This window comes from Schistocerca americana, chromosome 9 (genome assembly GCF_021461395.2).
Source record: "Schistocerca americana isolate TAMUIC-IGC-003095 chromosome 9, iqSchAmer2.1, whole genome shotgun sequence".
NCBI lineage: Eukaryota > Metazoa > Arthropoda > Insecta > Orthoptera > Acrididae > Schistocerca > Schistocerca americana.
In genome coordinates this window covers 126,400,159-126,424,363 of record NC_060127.1, presented here as the reverse complement: position 1 = coordinate 126,424,363, position 24,205 = coordinate 126,400,159, and the positions used below count along the sequence as shown (strand labels likewise).

The following is a 24,205-nucleotide window of genomic DNA, read 5'->3' as shown; positions in this document are numbered from 1 at the left end:
ATCTTATAATTTTTGTAACACCAATAATTAACATTGAGGGAGGGCATTAGCGTTACAGTGTGAATATTCTTTTAAAAAACTCAATACAGAGACACTCATTAGTGATCTTGGTTTACTGCATCTGATTACAAAAGACATAGATCTATTTTGTGACAGTACTCTAAAAGTACTGCATACCCAGAATATTCATTTCTGAAACAGTTCAGTCAGTTTGTCCTATGCATATCATCTTCGAAGGCCTAAGATCAGAGCAGATTTCTCCGTTTTTGTCCCGACGAATCAAACTACATTTCTTGTGTTTTCAGATTCATTCCATGTTCACAATCCATTACCGTTTTACCTCTTCTCTGGTACTGCATGTAAAAAAAACACCACTCCGTGTACGATTATTTAGGAGTGCGGTAAGAAATGTTTAGCTGAAAGCATGTTATTTATTGAGTGGGAAACACGTGCTGATAAAATTTAAACAAAAAACCAACATTGCACTATAATACTGTTGTTGTTGTGGTCTTCAGTCCTGAGACTGGTTTGGTGCAGGTCTCCATAACACTGTATCACATTTTATTTAGTAGTTTTTGAGGAGCTGGTGTACGCCTTTTCTAGTGGCGATCGAGGGAAACTACGTTCGTAAACATATCGTAAGATACTGGCATGTTACATATTTCATTATTCGCCTTTTTAATTTACGTCGGGTCCACAGAAGCGTCCGATCCCACGCGTCGGCTTTGACCCGAGACTTAAGGATGTTGTCGTGTGTGACGTCATGACGGCGCGGAGTTTGGTTTGTGTGTGTCTGTCTCCACTTCTGTTTTATCTTATTTTATTTACTTTTCTGATCTGTTCGTTCTATCTCCTGAGATTTTTTTTTAAATTTAAAAACACTTATTACTTATTTTAATTATCTGTTTCATCCAATTTCTGTTTTAGTTTATTATATTTATCTTTCTGATCTGTTCGTTCTATCCCGTGAGATATATTTTTTTTTTTTTAAAGACAAAAAACACTAATCAGCTACTGAAGCATCTTTATCTTCTATGGGTTGCAGGGGTTACGACCCCTGGGTTGGTGGGTGGGTATTTATGTATGGCTATCTTCACTTACACGTTGTAGCTACGCAAGGCATCTAAATTTGTTTATATTTAGTTTGCCCCCCACCCAAAACACCCCATTTCCCACGCTTGTCCCGTTAGTCTCATTAGGCTTCTTGTGGAAAGTGTGTGTGTTTGTTTTTGTTTCCGCCATATTTGTGACGTCATGGGTCAAAGCAGACGGGCGGGATCGGACGATTGCTCCTTTACGTCCATGTCATGGAAAGCTTTCAAATGTCTGTACAAATCCTTCCTGATTGTAAAACCCAAACCATATAATCCGCACAATGCCTTCCACAAATACGTATTTCGACTATAATCTGAAATAGAACGCAGAATACCAAAAATTTTAAGAGGTCTTGTATACGGGCCAGTTAATTTTTATTAGAAAAACTACACAGTTAACTGTTAATTATATCGCACTTCGTGCCAGAGAACTTATACGTTGTGAATCTCATAGCATTCTTATTTCTTAGCAACAATTTCGCGAATTCGGTGGTCTAGACAAAGATATCTCTCCACAGCGCGAGGGTCGTCACGTGACCGATTTCAGACAAACTTCCTTCTCACGCTATCTTATGACACTCATGCCAGATTGTATTTAAGAAATTTACCAGTGGCCTCTATGGTGCTTCTCTGTCGACTACAACCGTGTCGGGCGTTCTTGATCTTTCGAGAAAAGAAAATGTGCAATTTTGTTTTGTCATATCTATCACCACTCTCGCTTTAGTTTGCAAATAGTTCATTGGACAAACTATCGTCATCTCAGTAAATTTATCATCCCCGTCAACGAAACATCTTATAAGAAATCATTTGCGGGTATACGAAAAATTAACACAAATGCAACATATTTCCCTGCATTCAAGGGTCGCTGACAACATAGTCCTAATCACACTACGCCGTGGCTGCGGTACATAAAATTTAATCGGGTCATAATTTTATCTTTCGTACACTGCTCGTTATTTAAATGGTTTTACTATTGGTATTGTTTCCGTTACATTCTATTCTTTTTTTTTTTTTTTTTTTTTAGGAAATGTTGACAGTTTTACCTTATTACGGAAACAGGTTGAACTATCGACAAAATACTTCACTATTATTCCGTTACCGCTGCGGATATTTGTGGGATTTATGTCTTTAAAGCAGAATTTCATGTTCTGTGGATTTTCTGTGATCCGTTATTTTTTGCTCTGTTGTCGAATTTGTTTATGATGCTCATTACCTACTGTTGGTGCAAAATAATCCAGCATGTAATCGATTATACCACAAAACATGGCATAAGGAAGTTCTATATGTTGGTATAGCTGAAGCAAAGATGATTCATTTTACCTCAGGCGAGGAAAGGAGCGCAGTTCTATTCTTGCTGTATCAGGTGTAGTATCTGTATGAGTGTTTGATAACAGAATCACACATATGTAATGGCTGACAGTAAGCGTTGCAAATAGTATTTTGTAAATAGTTTAGACGGCAGAGTCTGTTCAGTGATGCAGAACGCATTGCTAGTCGATTTAAGTAGTATGCATGTGGTATTTTATGTAGCGTCAGTTGTAGTAGCGTGTTTCCCTAAACAGACGCCTGCATTTTGTTCACAGTACGTTAGCTGTAAAGCGGGATAGGTATACACGTGGTTTATTTCCGATTTTGAATAGTGGTAGAATCCTAGCACTACTACTTACATATGTTCTGGAGCGAGAGAGTTCAAGCACGATGCGGAATAGAAGTGTTACCCAGTGAAATAAAGATCGAGAAAATCAAGGTTTCCGTTTTGTATGCAGTTTAATATTGAACAGCGTGAGCTATGTTACGTATATTATCTTCCCACATATTAGCTATTTTGGATCTGTAATATGGTTTTCATCCTAAATCGAGTCACCGGAAACAGGTGTAAGGTTACAGTGTTCTATCTAAATTTCATGCTTAAGTTTAGAACGTCTACTTCTGCTGTAGATATGCTACACATGTTACGTATTTACTTGGCTATGCCACTCTATCCTTTCTTCATACCAGATAGAATTTCGTTACCAAATTATTCATACAGTATATCGTTAGATGATTTTCCAAAGAAGATGCATTTTCTTCCATGTACTATAGCTTGCTTCAGTTTTCTGCTGTAACCGTACTGACAACTTTCACGAATAGATGTGATGCGCAGTAAAATGAACGCAACTATTCCTTTGAAAGCATTTTGGAACAAATAATGGCATCAGAAAAAACTGCTCTATGTACTGTTACTAAATTTAATGTAAAAATATATGGCTATAGCTGTAAATTAATTTCCATATATTTACAGACATGTCATAACTGATACAGTTTTAAATATCTTGGAATTTTGCAAAACGAAGTAAGAATTATTACTTAAAATATGTTGTTCAAAGTCTCGCCGAAAATTAATGTTCTTTCTTTCTCGCCAGGCAATGACTGTCCCTGCTGTAATTTACCAGAATGGCTGGAGATCTTTGTGCGGTACAGTATGCTTAACCTATATATTCTATACAAGTTCTTAGTTAATGATTGTTTAAACACTCATTTATGCGTACCTTAGGTTTCACTTTAAATGTGTAGCAAATAAACAGTTACCTGTTCTTGAGTCCAACCAACAGTACTGGACCTCTGATTTGATGTGTGATATAACGTGGCATGTGACGTCTACATGCAGAAGCAGAACAGTCCACTTAACTGTCTTTGCTTATCTAGTAAATGACGTGGTTCAATGGTATAGTCTTCGAAGTTCCTTTTGTGGGCTCCTGCAAGTATCTGTAGTTTGTTATAGATGGCCAGATGTCTATTGTTTGTCTTTACGAAATCATTTAAATCTTGTGAAAAAGAGGGGGAGGGGAGAGTGTCTGTTGTTCATGAAGTTTGATAAAAGCACATACATTTATTTGACATGTTTGCTACATTTGTCATCATTATGCTGTTCTCCTACCATCAGTGAAAACATTCTTTACCTTTTTTTGTTTTTGAGGATGTTGGTGTGACACAGTGTACTGAAACCAGAGTTCTGGATTAGGTTGGATGAATTATCAGTTAACCTATTTTGTTCCTTTTCCTCTTTTAGTGGGGACAATAATGTCACATAGTCTGAGGTCTTGACTATGTCGGGGGGGTTGCTTGAGTTGATATTCCAGATCCAAACAATGGAATGAATAATATTATTACCTGTAATGTTATTTATTTGTAGTGTCATTTGTGTAAGCGATTGGCTTGTATGTGGAATGAGTCACAACTTACTGTCAGTACTGGTGCATAAATAACTGTAATATTAATGTGATAATGAGTATGATGAGTAATGTGTAGAAACAATGGGATAAAGTGGAATTGGGCAGTACTTCCTTAAATCAGCCTTTAGCAAGGATGTTTATTTCTTATGTCTTTCCTACAATCTGGCATGTGAGATGTTACCATGTTGCACCAGAATATTGTGCTGTAACATATTCGATGAAACAGGCTGACATCAAGATGCTGCAGCTACCAAAATGGGGGATCGCTGTGTTAAGACAATTTGTGTCTGGAGAACATTTAGATACTGGATGTTAATAGTGTAATATTATTTTAGTGCAACATACATAGGAACTGTTGCCTCTTAAGTTAGTTTAGGAGGCAATAGAATTTTTTCATTTCAGATTTTTACACTCTGTGTCAAAATCTAAATTCTTCTGCCACCAAGCCAACCCAAATCTGTGTCTGTCAGCTCAAATGGAGCCACTTGTGGTATGTACGGAGAATGAAGGTACAGTGTTCCATTTTTGCTTTGGGAGTGTGTTTGTGCTATAAAATGGTGAATTTATATTTGTCTGCTTCCATTCTCCATCTGTTAGTTACTGTTTTCCATGTTTTGTGTGTTGTCTTTCTGTAGTATATTAATGCAGTATTGGTTGTGCTGTTGAACCTCAGTGTAGTGAATCTGAGTGTGACTATTGTTAAAGCAGAATATTAGTGTTTTTGTTGATACTGAGCTTCGCTTATTGTCAGTGTTCCATATTTCATATAGAGATCAATGTACATTGTAGACCTGGTGCACTAATTCACAATCTGCATTGACTTTGTGGATAAAATGCAAAACCATGGCATTGATATTGTGGGTAGTGCGTTCATAGATTCTGCCCAGGATGGAAACTGCATCCCTGCTTCTCAGTTGATCCCAGTATTTTACCATGAGTTGCTTACGTTGTGAATGAAGTAGGAGCTTTGAAAGTTTTCTACAATCCATGTGATGCACAAAAATAATTAATTTTCCTATATCCCAGAACTCAATTATGCCGAGCATGTCAGGTTTAAGCATTTACCTTAAGCTTGAAAATAAATTTTGGGGGAAGGATTGTTCCTTGACAGAAGACAATATTTTTCTCTTTCATCCCAACATGGTCTAGTGAAATTTAACCTGTTCATCTATACGCCTGAACTGCAGTTGGTCTGTAGTTTTTTTGCGTCCACATTTCCACGACTCCATTAAACTACTAACACACTTTCTGTATGTGAAGTGTTCAGATTGTCTCCTGTCTTGTTTAATGTTCATGTATGAATAAAACATGGTGGAGCTGTTGAATATTTCATAAACAGTGACACTATGTATGTTCGACTATAATTTTATATGCATGACAGGGTGGTATCGGCATAAATGGCAGTGATAAAATGGCACAAGCTGCACTTTCAACAAGGCAGTTAAATGGATGACAGTAATTGCAGTTGCAGGGACTAGATGCTGATTACGCCTGCAGTGCCATGCCTCGAATCTGCAGGGTCCACCCAAACTTTAGAAAATTTTCCTTGTATCTTCACACTTCATTAGAGCTACCTTCCCATAGCTAATGTAGTGCTGTAGAAATTTGAATAAAGCTTTAATATGTAATGAGCTATTTCTGACTTGCCAGCAGAACTTTCATGTATATTTGTGACACTTCATTTTAACGCATGTACAAATTTTTTTTTTAATTGCTCACTCAATGTTAAAAACTGCAGGTCCATGGTACCACTTCTTAAACTGGGATATCCTCAAACTGAGTTGTTGGTTTTTATTACAAACTTTCTCTTACCATTGCTGCACTGAAAAAACCTGCTTTGACAGTTAACATTGTTTTTGCAGTGTGCGGACCAGACAATCTATTCTGCAGAGCAGGCTGGAAGTCGTACGTCCAGGATGTACTGCTGAGGGCTTGGTGGAAGTCAGGTATGGTTTGTGTAATAGAATGGTTTATTAAGCTTATTTCTGATGCTTTGTTTCATGTTTGCCTGATTGGCAGTGCTAATTATATTACGTGGCAATATCAATTTCTTTTCGTTATGAGATAACTATTAATGAAACACTGAAATTCACAAATAAGAAAAGCTTTGTTATTATGGGTAAGTTTATTGCTATGGCTACAGTGAGTGCTATGTATACTTAGATACGAAAACCTGTTTCTACTAATGGAGGTAATTCTTTAGTGTTTGTGTATTGTTCAGTCACTCATAAAACTGAGCTCTTAGCTGTGGAGTATACAGTCAGAACTCTTCAGTTCCAAAACAAGTGCTTCATTGTCCCACTGTTAAATTGCCAGTTACGACCTCCTGGTATTCTGGTACTTCACTGAAGTTCTGTACTGTGAGGAAGGCATTCTTCACTGTATTGTACTTGCTCTGGATTCTGGGAAGTTGGCATCTTCTAGTGGTCTACTTTAGCTATGTAACAACAATATTACATTAAGAGAAATGTCATAAAGTGCTGGTTAGGGTGTTTTGATAAAAAGGCAGGAAAGAGTCAACACTAGCTTCTCTTGTCAAAGACACAGATTTTAGCTCTAGCTCCTGATAATTTACTTTCTTCAGTGGTATGCAAAAGTGAAGATTGGTACAACGAATGTAACAGAACTATCTTTGTGATTAGTCTGTTGGGGTATATTTAGAAAATTGTAGCTTTGTGTCGTACCAGTGTGCATAAGGGTTTACATTTTTATAATCTTGTGGTAGGTTTGATTTTGCATATTCCAGTAGATGGGATTGTCTTCCAGAAGAGGATTTGTAATTGGTGCATTGGCCATGTGTGAAGGGCACTGAAAACTATAGAAGTTGGCTGTACAAAGCTAGTTAGGTTAATTTTACATGCTCAGTTAATGTGGGTATACATTTGTTGTTTAGGTGTTATGATCCTTTCTGATGTTTCTCAATTTGTTAGTTTTCAAAACTGAGCATACAATTGAGCATCCAGATGACCTGATATTTATGATGTATGGTACACCCTTGTTTAAATGAATTTAAAATGGTTTTTATTCACTTTTCATTGGCATTTGTTGATGTACTAGGTATCAGCTAGGGTGGCCCCTGGGTGGTGTGGTCTAGGTCAGTTCTCTCACCCCCTCATCTTCCCTTAGGATCTAAAAAGCAGAGGGAAGACTTTGGGATAGCCTGATCTGGCTGTGATTCTAAGCTCACACCGTTGGCATAGTATTATTTCTGCTAAAAGTGTTGTTTGGGTAACATTGGATGAAGTAGTGACATTCAGACCCACACCTGTCCTTCAGAGTATTCATGTGGCAAGACTGCGCTTAATTTGTGCTGTTCCTGGTATGGTTCTGCAATTTTAGTGCTACACAGTAACCAGCGTTTGCTTGTGTCATCATTGCGTGGAAGTGTCTGCAAAGAGAGCAGTGATGTGCATTGGTTAGTATTGCTATTTCATTTGAGAGGTAGTCATATATGAGGGATTTGAAATTTTTCACAGGCTTAAAGATAATGACAGAAGGGGTGAAATAGCACTGGAACAACAGACTGAATCAGCCAAAGCATGTGGTGTTCCACTACAAATTTTACTGAGAAGCTTAGCAGAAGTACAGGCAATGGGATACTGTGGTCAATAAGTTGTTTCTGTCTTCGGAAAGATACTAATGAAGAACTGTCACTTATTTGGACGATTTCCAGCAGTACATCGTTCATTGTGCTGGTTGGAATTTTGACTATTGCTTGTTTTCTGAGGCAAAAGGTGGCACAAGTTTCAGTACAGTAACACTGGTACAGAAAGTGCAAGGCTAGAAAGGCTGGTTTTGATTCGGAGTTTCTGACGTTGTAGTAGCCAGGGCTAGTTTTCAGAAAAGACAAAATGTCAAGGAAGACCTTCACTTTGGCTCAATCAAAAAGATGATGCCAGAAAACACATTTGACAGGATTCAGAAGGCAATGGCAGGATGAAAGCACTGTCTGGCAAAGAAAACTTCAGTGGGATAATCTGAATATCACTTTAGGCTAATACTTGCATCCTGGAAATCCAGTTATCAAGAAGAGAATAGTGATGTATAGGAAATTCATGTGGTTCATAACAGAATAGTGTTGTTATGGATAAAACCAGTTATCATCAACAAAAATAGAAGAAACTTCCTAAAGGACAATTAAACAACAATTCTATTAACCCAATAGCATTCAGTTTCTTATTAATTTACATGTATTCTTAATTTCTGGAAAACAGTATTCTGGTGGCCCATTTTATGGAAATATGAGGAAATTTAATTTACTTAGGGCATAAAAGAAAAGAAAATTTGGGCCATTCTCATTTTACGATGCTAAGTGCTTGGCAGTTTTCACCTTGCACTGCTTTGTAGGAAAATGGGTAGTATAAGAAAATTGATAATAAACTGATAACATTTCACTATTATTGTTTATTTTACAATAACTCGCGTTTATAAAAGATTTAACCTATCATCTTTCCAAAACAAAAATTTAATTAAGGCCAAATGCTATGTTTGGAAAGCATTTGGTAGGGAGCGTAACATTCCACTCACCACAATATGTTCTAGCCTTTCCTTTACAATTCTCAGACTGGCATAATCTTCGCTTTTCTCATTTCTCTGACACACAGTTTGTGGTCGTATCGTGCTGGGGCATGACAAGGGATTCATAAGTGTTCCATTAGTTGACATTTGATATGTTCTGGCAATTTGTTTTCTGAACCCTTTCAGCGGGAGAAGTTCCTTCATTGCACCTCTTGGAAGCCAGTTGTGCATTTGTAACCATCATATCTACAGTTGTTGTAAAAACAAAAAGGAACCAGTATCGCTATTAACCATGTACTGCAATTGTATATTTCTCTTTAGTTATCCATGAAGATTGGCACCTCCATGATATTCTTGTGTGTTCAGTGCTTGTTGTTTTGGATTACTGAGCTTTGGTTTCTGGGATGAATTCCTACGTTAGACTTTGACCGTGGGGGGTACAGGGTCAAAATCAGTTCTTAGTACAACATACTTCTTACCATTCCATTTTGTGACAAAGATTTCCTTCTCTATCAAATTCAAGCTGAGAACCTCCCCTCCCCACCTTTCTTTTTCATTACCTTATCTGGTGATAAGGATGACATCTTTGTTCTGCTTTCTCTTAAGGTGGCACATGCACAGAAGCCTAGTCCCTACTGGTGGATGTGGTCATGACTAATAATTAGTGACAATGGACAACATATCCAAAAGTACTTTGGAACTTAGTGATAGATCCTCATTGTCATCATTCTGGTCCTTCCCAGTATATAGTAGAAGATTTAAGGCACATGGTTTACATCCAAAGTGTGTGTGGACTTGAGTCTGATAAACTGCTTTATAAGATGTATCCCATATTGAAATGTAATTCAGGTTTCAGTTCAAGGTACCTATTATGACTCAAAGAATATTTCACTGTTTGAACACCAAGGTCATCATCAGACCAATAATTTCTTTCACTGCATAATTTGATAGCCAGTAAAGATCGACAACACAACAAATACACGAATTTCATTACGTACAACCGAAGAATGTGTTTTATTTTTACATTTCCCAGCATATCTTGAGTTTCCTCTCCAGTGATGCTTACTGTTGTTCAGAAGTCTGGGAAGAACAAAATACAGAACATTTACCAAGGAAGTGTTGGCAGATGAGGACAGCAGGCTTTGATGCACTGGAACACAAAATACAATGAAGTATTGACCTACACACACTACTACAGTATTATTTATGCAGCAACCAGAAAGTGACAGTGTCTTACCATAGGTGCTGCCACACTAATAAAAATAGAAATAAGCAGCAGGTTCTGAGAAGGTCTACTCTTTTTAACAGTCTTGAACTGTATAACTGTAAGAGAAATATAACACAAGCACTCATTGTCAAAGGAAACCTCACCTTACCACAATGACGGCATTCTTTGTTGGAAGCAGCGTACATTGTAATTGAGGGCAATGGCCACAGAAGGGTTAAACATTGTTCATTCATCTCCTGAAAGCCTTTCCTCCCTTCCCAAAAAATACGTAAATATCTGGCAGACGGACCATTGTACATACAACATTGTGTTGCTGTCACGTTTGTTGAAGACCCTGGTTTTGTACTAAGATTAATATTGATGTGAGAATCTAAAGAATGCTAAACATTCACATAATCAAAGCTAATTTACTTTATAATTTAACAGATTAGTAGCGATAAAATGAATTGTTTGTAGTGTGCCTCCCAAAACCATAAGAGAGAAAATCTAATGCTGCATGAAATACATCCGTTCATGATTTTTTCCACACTTATTCTATTTTGCAGCATACTTCCAAATTTTTTTTCAACCTTAGGTGCACCGTCTCGGAAGGTTGCCATAATACAGTGTAGAGTAAATGTATGCAATGTAAAGAAACATTGCTGTTGCCAAGTCGGCTTACTAAAATCCTGGTGTAGTGAGAAAACAGTTAAGAATGCATACAGTTCCTACTTTCATTCTCACCTTTAATATGGGGTCACTGTTGTGAAACTTGAAAGCAGCTATGAGCACATTGAAACTGCAAAACAAAGGCAGTTAGAATCGTGTTTGGATGAAAGCCTACTCTTGAGTAAAACTATGAAAAAGATTTCTGGTATTCCTCTTTTAACCATGTACCTACATTACAGAAAATAAAATTAGAAGGGAAGCACAGTATATTTAAAAAATGGATCACCACCACTTTACCAGGCAAAGAAGAAAATTATACATCACTCACATCAAATTTGCAGCATCGCTGCTTTCACACCAATCGAAAATATCTAATTTTATTAAATGTACAGTGGGCACACATGAATTAAGTGTTATTTGCAGTATTAATGTACGCATAAACTGCTTTCACTTCTGTAACCTACTTACCGGTAGACTTTTCCAATGTCGTATGCATAAGCTGCTTTTGTAGAAAATGGGATCAAAATAGTACAATAGTGGTTTTTATGAGCACAAAACAGCCCTCAACTGGTCTTCATTTGATTTGAATTGCAGTATTAAGGTAAACTGTTTTCCCTGAACAAATAGCCTGTTTTTGTGGCTGTTTGTTCTCTTAATCCTCGTGCTTATATTGGCAAACTTCATTTTATGGAGTCATTCAGTGTCTTTTATGTTTATTATGTAAATTCAAGGAGAGAGGGGTGAAAGGGAGGGAAAGGAATATTGACATGTGCTGCATCAAGACTCCGCACAGCATCAAAGACAATGAGTGAATGTGAGTGCTGGCCTGGGATTCGAAGTTGGGAACCACAGCGCCACCCAGTCACAATGTTTATTGCAACTATCTTGGCATGCCTCTTCCGACCTTGTGCCACCTGTCTACAGTCCCTGTTCATTTCCTCCATGCTCACTACTTTCCGATTCCCAAAGGAGATCGGACACTGAATGTGGTAGATCTATTGCCCATTGAGGCAAATCAGTTATGACTGTGTGGTGTGTGTTCTTTTGAACATGTCTGAAAGAATGGTCACTGTGGATTTGTGTTATTTCATATTAGTCAATGTGTCACGTACTGAGCCTAGAGTGATGTTGTCTGCCCACTCTTGATTTAGTTTCATTCCTCTTCTGACATTTGCTAACATGATGATCGGTTCAGTTGGTATAAGACTCCATACACAAAGGCATACATTAATGGCATATGCTTCACCATAATCTAACTTTGTGGTTTGCACAATTGAGAGTGTTAACAAGGAATCATCCCACGTATGTAATGCCCCCCAGGGGGTCCACAACTCTTTTGTGGATACGTGCGTGGCGAGCACGGGGCCCCGAGCCATTGCAGCCTTCTTTCTCTCCCGGGCTGCATTTCCTTTCCCTTCCCCTCCTTTCCCCTCCATGCTCCTTTCCCCTCGCCCTCTCCTCTCCCTCTATTGGTGTCCTTGCTTATGTTGGCCCCCGCTATCCTCCTGGTTCTGTTGGTTTTACACTCTGGCTTTGTTGGGTAATCATCTCCTCCTTTTGGCATTCCTTGGTCCCCCTCTGGGGTTTGACCTCCATTCCAAAATTTCTCTTCCGTAGTGTGAGCCATTTGGGGAAGAGCACCTTACCTAGTGTCTCCGATGTGCGCCCTCCTAGTACATTCCACCTTTTCTTTCACGTCATTGTCTGATGCTAGGGTGCATAGCCAGCACGGTAGCCAGCCCGTGTGGTGGGGTCGCTATGTACCCTTTTGGTTGAGCCCCCTGAACACACAGGGATCACACTTCTGATACCTGAGCTGTGACCTCCTCATGCATGCCTTGGAGTGGTTGCTCGTCATCCTGGAGCATCGGAACTCCCGGCAATGGCCGCCGTGCCAGACGGCCCTTGCTGTGGCTGGCTTGCGCCCGTGAGGAGAGCCCCTGATCGGAGTGGGCGGTATCAGGGCGGACGCTATGCAGATGAAACCTATACGGGTCCAAAACTCTGGCCGTTCTTCTGCGACCGTCTCTCTCCGTGGTACTGATTCCTCAAGTGCTGCTTCTCTTGCCCCCTTCGGCCTTCCCTTCCATGGCTACCCCCTGGGAAGAGGGTCAGGCCCATCGTCTAGGGGCAAAACCTTTCCCCTGTTATCTAGTTTGCACCAGGACTGATGGAGATACTTTCACCAGTGTCAAACCTTTATTCTTTGTGGAACACATTGAAGACAAGTTTGGCGAAGTGGATTCCCTGAGCAAGATGCGGTCGGGTTCGTTGCTGATAAAAACTGCTTCAGCTGCCCAATCTGCGGCCCTTCGTGCCTGTACCCATCTTGGCACAATTCCTGTGTCCATTACCCCTCACCAGTCTCTAAATATGGTACAAGGTGTGATTTTTCACAGGGACCTCATCCTTCAAACTGATGAGGAACTTCAGGACAATCTCGGACGGCGGGGTGTTCACTTTGTTCGGCGTGTTCAGAAGGGTCGTAAAGATAATCGTGTTGATACTGGTGCCTTTATCCTGGCCTTTGATGCGGATACCCTTCCTGAGAAAGTTAAGATTATGGTCTATCGCTGTGATGTGAAGCCGTACATCCCACCTCCTATGCAGTGTTTTAAGTGCTTGCGTTTTGGCCACATGTCTTCTCGCTGTACCCAGGACCCTCTCTGTGGTGACTGTGGACGTCCACTCCATGAGGGGAGTCCCTGTGTTCCCCCTCCTGTATGTGTAAATTCTCATGGTAGTCATTCTCCACGTTCACCAGATTGCCCAGTATATAAGAAAGAAAAAAAGATACAGGAGTATAAGTCCCTCGATCGTTTAAGCTACACAGAGGCCCGTAAGAAATATGCACGACTGCACCCTGTGTCCATGACATCTAGTTATGCCTTGGTTAAATCTTCACCCCTTCCTTACCCCCATCCTGGACCCCTCTCCTCCCCCCCTCCCCTGCAGCTCCCACACCACCTCCTCTGGGTGCTGCTCCCCCTCCCCAGCTGGAGAAGTGTCCCACTCCTTCGGCGTCTGCCGGTCAAGGGCACCTCTCCCGGGATGCCCCTTCCCGGCACCTTCCAGGTCAAAGGTCTGCTGCCGCGCGGCGACCGCGAGAGCCGCGGTCTGTCGGCCCCCAGGTCGCCCGGTCTCTTTCTGTTCCTGATCTTGCTGCAGCTGGCTCCTTTATGCCACACAGCCCTCCTCGATCTCAGCCTGAAAAGAAGAAGAAGAAACATAAGTCCCGGGACAAAGAGCCTCTGGTGTCACCGGAGGTCCCTTCCCCGACTTCACAACCAGATTCTGACCTGTCGTTCATGGATGTCGCCCCCTCCTTGTCGGTGACGGGTGGGGACCCGGCGGTATGACTGGATTTAGTGTGTTCCGCCCTCATTTAAACCATCGTTCTGTGGTTCTCCTATAGAATTGTAATGGCTACTATCGTCACCTTCTGGAATTGAAGTCCCTTCTTTCGTCCTACTCTGCAGCTTGTGTGGTTCTCCAGGAATCTCATTTTACTGACCCTCCGTGGGTTCCGTGTTTTCTGTCGAAATCGGGTCGGACCCTTGCGGGCTTCTGGTGGTGTTCGTACATTGGTCCGTACAGACATTGCTAGCACGTGGATTCCTCTCCAAACTACATTGGAAGTGGTTGCTGTTAGGGTCCACTTAGACTCTGCAGTCACAGTTTGCAATCTTTATCTCCCTGCTGACAGGACTCTTACACCTGCTGCCTTAACCGCCCTTCTTCAGCAACTTCCTCCTCCCTTCCTCCTCCTTGGGGATTTTAATGCTCATCATCCTTTGTGGGGCAGTGCCTTTCCATCTAGACGAAGTCTTCTTATAGACCAATTTATTGCAGACCACGACCTGTGCCTTCTTAATGATGGCTCCCCTACTCATTTCAGTGCCGGTCATGGTACCTTTTCTGCCATTGATCTTTCTCTTTCTTCTCCCTCTCTCCTCCCTTCATTACACTGGTCGCCACACGACGACCTTTGTGATAGTGACCATTTCCCGTTGATTATCACGCTCCCTTCCCACTCCCCGATGGACAGGTTACCTCGTTGGTCTTTCCACCGTGCCGATTGGCCTCTATACACTGCACAGGTCGAGTTTTCTCCCTCTTTGTTGGGTTGTATTGATGATGTCCTACGTGACGTGTCTGACGCGATTGTTCGCGCTGCTAACCTTGCTGTCCCGCGCTCATCTGGACCATTTCGTCGCCAGCAAGTCCCGTGGTGGAGTACGGCCATTGCCATTGCCATCCGTGATCGCCGTCGAGCTTTGCAACACTTTAAGAGCTACCCATCCGTAGCCAGCCTTACTACCTTTAAGCGCCTTCGCGCTAAAGCCCGTTATTTAATCAAACAGAGCAAGCGGATATGTTGGGAACGATTCGTTTCTTCCCTTGGTTCCACTGTCCCTCTGTCACGGGTATGGGCTACACTTCGCTCTCTCCAAGGTTGCCATCGGCAGTCCACCCTCCCAGGCCTTCACCTCCCAGATGGCATTTGTACGGACCCATTAGTTCTCGCAGAACATCTTGCGACCCATTTTGCAGTGGCATCAGCATCAGCCTCCTATCCAGCTGCTTTCCTTCATCACAAACAGCAGGCTGAAGCTCTCACCTTATGTTTCACCACTTGTGAGTCAGAATCTTACAACGAACCTTTTGCTGAATGGGAATTTCTTTCTGCTCTATCTTCTTCTCATGATACGGCCCCTGGCCCAGATTCCATTCATAACCAACTGCTTCAACATCTCAGTGCTCCACAACGGCAACATCTTCTTCGGGTGTTTAACCGTATCTGGCTCCAGGGTAACTTCCCTTCTCAGTGGAGGGATAGCATTGTGGTTCCTGTCCTTAAGCCTGGTAAGAACCCCCTATCTGTTGACAGCTATCGGCCAATTAGTTTGACCAATGTTGTTTGTAAGTTACTTGAACGGATGGTAGCCCATCGGCTCACTTGGGTCCTCGAATCTTGGGACCTATTGTCCCCTTACCAGTGTGGCTTTCGAGAGGGACGATCTCCAATCGATCATTTACTTCGCTTGGAATCCGCAGTTCGGCAGGCGTTTTCCCAGCACCGCCATTTGGTTGCAGTGTTTTTTGACCTTCGCAAGGCCTATGACACGGCCTGGCGCCATCACATGTTACTAACCCTTCATCAGTGGGGTCTTCGGAGCCCACTCCCGATTTTTATCCGCCAGTTCCTGATCCATCGGTCATTCAGAGTTCGAGTTGGTACTGCTTTTAGTTCTCCACGGACCCAGGAGACGGGCATCCCACAGGGTTCTGTCTTGAGTGTCCTTCTTTTCCTCATTGCTATCGATGGACTTGTGGCCTCTGTTGGTCCCTTGGTCGCCCCTGCCCTGTATGTGGATGGTTTCTGCATTTGGGTTAGTTCCTCCTCAATGGCATCTGCAGAATGGCAGCTCCAGGTGGCTATACGGCGTGCCTCTGCATGGACCCTCTCACACGGGTTTCAATTCTCTCCTTTAAAATCGCGGGTGGTCCACTTCTGTCGCCGTACTACGGTCCACCCTGATCCAGAGCTCTCTCGCTGCACGAAGATTGCCTGTGGTCCCACAGTTTTGTTTCCTGGGTCTTCTTTTCGACAACAAGCTCACTTGGCTGCTCCATATCAGACTCCTGAAGGTAGGATGTTTCTGTAAACTCAATGTCCTTCGCTTCCTTGCCCACTCCTCTTGGGGTGCGGACTGTTCCCTCCTCCTCCGTCTTTATCGTGCTCTAGTTCTGTCTCACTTGGACTATGGTTGTCAAGTTTATGGTTCAGCTGCTCCTTCCACACTGCACGTGCTGGATCCAGTCCACAATCGTGGTATCCGTTTGGCCACCGGTGCCTTCCCTACTAGCCCTGTTGATAGTCTCCTGGTTGAAGCTGGGATCCCCCCCCCCCTTTCTGTTCAGTGGTCCCAGCTTCTGGTGTCTTATGCCCTCACTATCCGTTCTTCTCCCACTCATCCTTCCTATTCTATCCTGTTCCCAGACCATAGACGTCACCCACCCGACTCCCGCCCTCGGGCGGGTTTACCAGTTGGGCTGCACCTTGCGTCTCTTTATCGTGATTTTCAGCTTCCTTCTTTGTCCTGTCTTCCTCGCTCCCTCCCCTCCACCCCTCCTTGGTTAGTTCCTCGGCCTCGAATTCGGATGGATCTCCGCCGCGGTCCGAAAGATTCCATCCCCCCGGTGGTGTTCCGTTCCTTTTTCCGCCAAATTTTATGGGAGTTTCGGGATGCTGTTGTTTTTTACACTGATGGCTCTAAATCTGCTGATCATGTTGGGTATGCCTTCACGTCCTCTGTTGGAACGGAAAATCATCTGCTGCCACCTACATGTGGGGTGTTTATTGCGGAATTGATGGTAATTTCCCGGGCCCTTACCTTTATTAAACAATCCCAACACAACCGCATTTTGTTATGTACGGACTCGATGAGTGGCCTTCTTGCTATTGACCGGTGTTTTTCGCGCCATCCCTTGGTCTCTGCCATCCATGACCATCTCGCTGATATTCACCGTGCTGCTTGTTCCATTGACTTCCTATGGGTCCCTGGCCATGTGGGTATCCCAAGTAATGAGCTCGCTGATCGTTTGGCTGGGGGAGCAGTTACTTACCCCCCGTTTTCTGTAACCCCTCCTGCAGCGGATTTATGGCTTCACATCAAATCCCACTTCACACAGTCATGGGCCGATTCTTGGGAGGCTACTCCACTATCTAATAAACTTCATGCAATGAAGGTGACACCAGGCCCATGGCGTTCTTCCTTACGCCTCTCCCGAAAGGACTCGACCACACTGTGTCGTCTCCGCATTGGCCATACCAGGCTGACCCATGGTTTTCTTTTGCGTGATGAGCCACCCCCGCTATGTGGTTGTGGAGCCTTCCAGTCAGTGGCCCACATTTTGGTTGAATGCCCCCTTCTTTTGGCTCTGCGTGCTAAGTACAGACTCCCCCACACTTTACCTTTGATGTTGGCTGACGACTCCCGGATGGTCTCTCTGGTTCTCGGTTTCCTCCGGGAGAGTGGTTATTATTCCCAGTTTTAAGGTTTTTAATCTCTCTCTGGTGTTGGGGCAGGGCGGTGAGTGTTTGGGTGTCTCCCACTGTAGGCAGTGTTCAGAGATTCCCGATTCACCTCCCTGACCGGAATCCTCTTTTCTTCCCCTTTTACTCTGTTTTTACCCCCCTTTTTTTTTAAGGCTTGGTTAGTCTTTCTATTCCCATACGTACTTTCTGCATTATAGCAATTGTACCTTTTAAGTCACAGGTGGTCGTGCCTATGCTGCTTCAGCATAGTGTTGGGTTCGTTCTCTTGCCGACTTCCCTCATTTGTTTTTTACCAATGACAACGTGACTGCCCTTTTACGTTTTCCCTTTTTCCGTTTTATTGTTCTGACTTTTCTGAGATATCCCGTTAGCAGAATGGAGTATATTTGAAACAAGGGACTGATGACCTTGCTGTTTGGTCCCTTAAACCTCAAACAACCAACCAACGTATGTAATGGTTTGTCTGTGTCCAATTTTTTGTGGCCCTCAGCATAGATATTTTTCCAAATTGTGGAATTGTTGTGTAGACAAAATATCAGTTGATTTTGGATAAAAGGAATTGTTAGATGCTGGTTAGCTTGAGTGAAGGATTTTACATGTTACGCATACCACAAAATATGTGTATGGCAAAAACGCATTTCATTGCAGCTGTTCCTCAAGGTCCCATATCAGAGGTAATAATTGAATTCGTGCTTCTCCGTTCAGGTATTGCTTATTGAAGTCCAAGAACTAATGACACAGCTGCGTGCTCAGAAATGATTACAGCTATCTTAGCAGCATAATGAATGGTGCAGAAAATGTCTGCATACAATCTGAAGTTGTATTTGTTTATATCCATGCATCGACCATGTATCTATTTTTATAACTACCTGTATCTGTCCAACTATTGAAATCCTATGGCATGTGAGACAATAGTGTGAATTGCTATTATATTTATGTTGACTTTGCTATCTTTGGTTTCCCTATTACGGATGTAAGTAGTTGATTGATTGTATGTTAAAATACGTTCATCTCACCATTTTGGCTGTAATGATATTTCCTAATGTAACACAAATATTTCAATTGCAGTGCGAGAGAGACACAAAAATACTTCCTGAATAGAGAGGTGCCAATTTTCGCGAGGTACGGTATACTCATGTTTGATATAATTAAATCTCTTCTTGTCCGCCGAATACTTATACTTGATGCTGTGCTAGTCTTCAAATGTAATTGTAGTGTGTCAACTGCCAAATAGAATTTTCTGTTGATAAACTGTCTCAAATTAATATCAGCAACTTTTATGTCTTTACAGTGCACTCAGCGAGACAGGTCCACATCCTGTGGACCTTTATCCCACATCCACCTTGAATCCATGGGCACCAGTATTCCACGGGTAGAGTATAATTGTGTTCAATGCATCATTGATAGTTGCTCATCTAACAGTACCCCTATTATTTCAGTAAAATAACTGAACTAGAAAGTGACATTTCAAGTTAGGCACTGATAATTCAGACATTGGGATTCAGGATGAGGTGTAAATGTGAAAGACCATTTTAACAAGCAACCCATATTTCAGAAGTGGGACATGAGATACAAAAGGAGACAGTTGTGACAGGCTAGTCATACCTCCAATTCTGCTCCACCACAGTGAGACAGTGTTCGAGACTGATCTGTCTGAGATACCAGTGGGACTCATAAATTTAGTGCACGTTACCTCTTTGCACATCATTAATAATTTCTTACCTAAACTGCATGGTGATGTTACATTAATTTATCATTTACAGTGTTTCTTGTGTCCTATGAAAAGCCTATAATCATCATTAACATGAATGAGGCAATGGATGGGAGACATTAGAATTCAGTAAATTGCGCTGTCTTCAAAAAATAGTTTATGACTAAAACGGATGAGCAGTTTATTTATTTAGTCCTTCAAATCCTACATGTATAGAATGTATAGAAGGATATTGGACATGGTTAGTTATTTACAAGATAAAATACCGTTTGTATTGCAAACCTAAGGACTGGATATTGAAGTAATTTAGCAGAGATTCATACATACAACAAACATTACAGGCAACATACAATGTAGAATATTCATAATTCATCTTTATTTTTGTTGTTTGGCGTTTATGTATTCTGTCAGACCGTAAAAGCAATGAGGAATTAAACATGCCTTTACTTCAGCCTTAAAACTACAGAGTTTACTTGCTATTTAATATGGTTAGGTAGATTATTAAAAATGTTTCTGCCAGTATGCAGTGTGCCTTTTTGGCACAATGATGTTCTCACCTGTTTCATATGAAGGTCAGATTTTTACCTTGTATTGTGTGCATATATATCTTCATTTTTAATAAGATATCTGGGGTCTATCAATATATTGTTTGATGAAAACTGATGTTTCATAGATAAAAATGCAAGGAAGAGGAAGAACTGACAGTTTTATGAATATGGGTCTGCATGATTTCGTATTGTTTACCTCTTCAATAATTCTTAATATTCTTTTTTGCATCCTGAAAGGTTTAATATTTGTTGTTGCATTGCCCCAGAAGATTATGCCATATTTAATTACAGAATGCACATAGGAGTGGTATACATTTAACAGGCTGGCTTTGCTGCAACAAATTTTTAAGATCCGTATCATGTAACAGGTTTTGCTTGGTTTTCTTTTCAAATATTCAATATGTACCTCCCATTTTGTGTTGTTCTGGAGCTAGAGTCCCAGAAATTTTGTGCTGTCAACACTTTCAAGAACTCTGTCCTTAAGTTCTATTTCTATGTTTGGGTGGTGTCTTCCTTTTACATTATAGAAGTTCAGTGCTACTATCTTTTCTTTGTTTATAATTAGCTTCTTCTAGCTGAGGCACTGTTCTACACTGTTCATTGTTTGAATAGCTGAGTATTTTAGTTTCTCTTCTGTTTTACCACTAATAAGGAAGCTTGTATTGTCTGCAAATTGGAGGGTGATTTGGCAATACTTGTTGTACATACGATCATTGACATAGAGGAGAAACAGAATTGGTCCTAATACTGATCCTTGAGGGGTGCCGTATTTCACATTTTCATGTCCTGAACAGTAGTAGTTGATTTTGTTACGGTCAGAATATTGCGCTTCAACCACCTGTTTGCGACCACATAGGTATGTCTTGAGCCACTCATTGGATATACCTCTAATTCCTAATTGGTCAAGCTTCTGCAGTGGGGCATTATGGCCAATGACATCAAAAGCTTTAGATAAATCAAGACACATGCCTGTCACAAACTTACTTGCATCCAGTTTAGTATAGATTTCATTAAGAAATTCAAATACTGCACTTTCAGTTGAATAGCCTTTCCTGAAGCCTTACTGTGAAGGAGAGAGAATTTTATTTTTATTAAGAAATCAGACAATCTCTTAAAACAAAACAAAAAAATTGTACGTTTTTGAAAATGCAGGCTGTAGGGCTATTGGTATGTAGTTTGAAACACATTCCGGATTTCCTTTTTTGAAGAGTGGTTTCAGTTTTGCTGTTTTTTAAGCATGAAGGGAAGGTTCCTGATGCCAGTGAGCTGTTGCACAAGTGTGTCAAGGGTTCAGCTAAGGCAAGACAGCATTTTTTAATAATTGCATCTGGTATTCCATCAGTTCCACATGAGTACCCTGTTTTCAAGGTTTTTATAACTGGTAAAATTTCTTCAGTATTTGTGGGTGAAAGGAACAAAGATGTAGACACATTTCTCACACTATTGCATGATGGAGGTGATAATTTGTTGTGTTCTTCCAGTCCACTCATCAACTGTTCACTTACCTTTGCAAAATATTTGTTGAAGGTCCCTGCAATTTCTGTTGATCAAGAAATCATTTGCCCTTCATAACATAAGTTCATATTTTTATATTGGTTAGTTTCACTTGTTTGATTTTTTATAACTTTACATATAGCTTTAGATTTGTTTTTTGAATTTTCAATGTATTTGTCATTTGCCATTGTTTTAGCTTTCCTTACTACATTTTTGAGGATCCTCTTGTAATTCTTCAGGTACAAATGAAATTCATGAGGCATGTTCTGTGTCTTTGCTATATCGTGTAATCTTCTTTTCTCTGTACAAGAGATTCTAATACCTGTTGTAATCCATTTGTTCTTTTTGAAGTTAGGTTGACATTTTTGTTTTTTAATGGAAATGCAGCTTCATAGTATAACATGAAGATTTTCATGAATTTTACAAACTTTTTGTTAGTATTTTCACAAGTATACACTTAATACCAAGTTTCTTCACTTAGTCTCTGTGTAAAAAGGTTTATGTGTTTGTTAGTGAATTTCCTTGCTTCTTTTACAAGTTCTTCTTTCTCAGTTGTTTCACTTGGGGTGTTCAAAGCAAACTGTGCATAGTGATCACTGAAGCCAGTATTAAGATTTCCGGCACAGAAATTGTGATTTACATTTGTGTTTATTAATATCTGATCAATTGTTGAGCTAGTTGTTGGTGTAACTCTTGCAGGAGAGTCTATGGTGGCTTTTATGTTACATGTTTCCAGTAGGGTCATCAAGCTTTGCTGGTCTTTTGATATTTCTTGAAAATCAATATTAAAATCTCCACATATGATCACTGTTTTGTTGAAGTTTTTTGTAGTATTTAAAGCTGCTTCTAGTTGATGACAGAAATCATTGAAGTTCCCGTCCGGGCTTTTATATACACAGATGATTATTGATTTTAATGCAGAGTATTCAACTGCGGATACTTCAAAGACTTTTTCCTCAGCTAACAGTTAAATGGGTTTTATGTTACAATAGTCAATGCCACTTTTAACAAATATACATGACCTTCCATGACTGGATGTAATTCTAGAGAATGATGATGATGAAAGATTGAAGTCTGCAAGTTTTGTGACTGACATTGCATCTTTAGGCAGCCAGTGTTCAGTTATACACATTACAGAAGTGTTTTGTAGCTCATCCGTACATATAATTTCAACTTCACTTAATTTGTTTAGCAATGATTGGACATTTTGATGAATCAGCATGAAATTAAAGGATTTGTTAGGCTTTGGCATTTTTAATTGATCACTTACTTTTACCTTGTCAATAAAAAATCATTGAGGTGTGCTGGAAGTACTGCTTTCCTTTTCCCGACTGCACCTATTCTTTTACTATCGTCTGCAACAGAGTTTTCTTCTGTGTCTGGCTCCCCTGGTAGTTGTTCAGCTGCTGATCCTACTGTTGATAATATTGCTGCTGGTGTTAAGAGCTGGGTATGCAATTGGTAGAGCTGTTACTGCACCTTTTTAGTTCTTGTTTTGCTTTGTTGAGTGTTTTGTTTTTATATAAGTCATTTGACCCACAAATTAGCACAACAAAGTATTTGCAGTTTCATATTCGGCTCGGAAGTTAGTTTTATCACATGCACAATCTTTCTTATCTTGCACAGTTGATTGCTCACTGAATCTGCTTGTAAACACGATGTTACGCTCATACAATAAGCTTCGTTGAGAATGAGGGACTTTGTTTTTCACTTTGCCTGGAATTTTGTGGTAACTGTGAGGCAAGTTTGATGTAGGTTCACACTTCCCGGATGCAAGTTTTTTTAGTTCGCTCATCAGAGTATTAATGGTTAGATGCAGACTACTTACACGATCATTTACCTTTCTGATTTCATCACTACAATTTGTGCACACGCTGTTTTGTTCGGTGTAATTTTCACTTTTTTCGCATGAACACTGTACATCGACACTAGCCACCATCTTGCACAACCTGGTTGCTAGTTTTATCAAAAAATTATAAGTGAGATAAAAAATAGACTAAAGAGTCCGGTCATTCTTAAAATCCGTCCTGCTTCGTTACAGACTGCATGGTGGATGGCTAATTAAATGTTTTAGTACTGACGCTTGTGCAGTATGTGAGGATACACAGGGTGGCTGAAATAAATGTGGACTGGAAACTAAATCATGCTGACATGAAATACATTGACCTAGTCAATGAATGTTACATAGAACATGCCAGAAATGGGCACTGTTTTAAATAAGCTACCAAACTAGTATCACAAAACTTTCGTAAGGATGGTTTTATTTTAGACAGCCTGTAGCCTAGTAATAGTCTTGTGATCACCTGCTGTCATATTCTGCTCTAAATAGTGTGCTGCTATGGCAGACTGTATACTGCACCAGACTGTTGCCAGTAAGTGTGCCACAGTAAATAGAATTAGCTGAGTGTGTATCCTCCAAATTCAAATGGCACAGAATACTCACCCAAACATGTTAGTGCTATCTTTTCCACATGTTATACATATCAAAAATTACAGTCTGTAATTTGCTTCAGCCATATCCTGTCACCCAGGATGATGGAATTATATAAAAAGTGAAAGATAAGATATAGTTATTGGTAGTTACTGATTTGACGGCAGTTGAACTAACAAGTGTAATGTTGTAGGTAAAATGTGGCATCTGTCGGTGTAAAATGGATTTTGGATTCTCCACCCACACGGAAGCAGAGAG

The 24,205-nt window shown here is 40.7% G+C and overlaps 1 protein-coding gene across 1 annotated transcript; it reads left to right on the top strand.

Moving 5' to 3' along the window:
- The first annotated feature begins 3,038 nt into the window (after positions 1-3,038).
- Positions 3,039-19,139, top strand: LOC124550737. The gene is made up of 6 exons (XM_047125457.1): positions 3,039-3,045; positions 3,497-3,548; positions 4,709-4,796; positions 6,169-6,252; positions 18,832-18,885; positions 19,055-19,139. The coding sequence occupies exons 2-6, from the start codon at positions 3,500-3,502 to the stop codon at positions 19,137-19,139; spliced, it is 360 nt and encodes a 119-aa protein (XP_046981413.1). The 5' UTR covers positions 3,039-3,045; positions 3,497-3,499.
- The last annotated feature ends 5,066 nt before the right edge of the window (positions 19,140-24,205 follow it).

Excerpts from the sequence above, each read along its gene's own strand:
- LOC124550737 (XM_047125457.1), top strand. The coding sequence starts at position 3,500 with ATGACTGTCCCTGCTGTAATTTACCAGAATGGCTGGAGATCTTTGTGC. Across the intron at positions 3,549-4,708 it reads TGGCTGGAGATCTTTGTGCG|ATTTTTACACTCTGTGTCAA; the intron begins GTACAGTATGCT and ends TTTTCATTTCAG. Across the intron at positions 18,886-19,054 it reads GAGGTGCCAATTTTCGCGAG|TGCACTCAGCGAGACAGGTC; the intron begins GTACGGTATACT and ends ATGTCTTTACAG.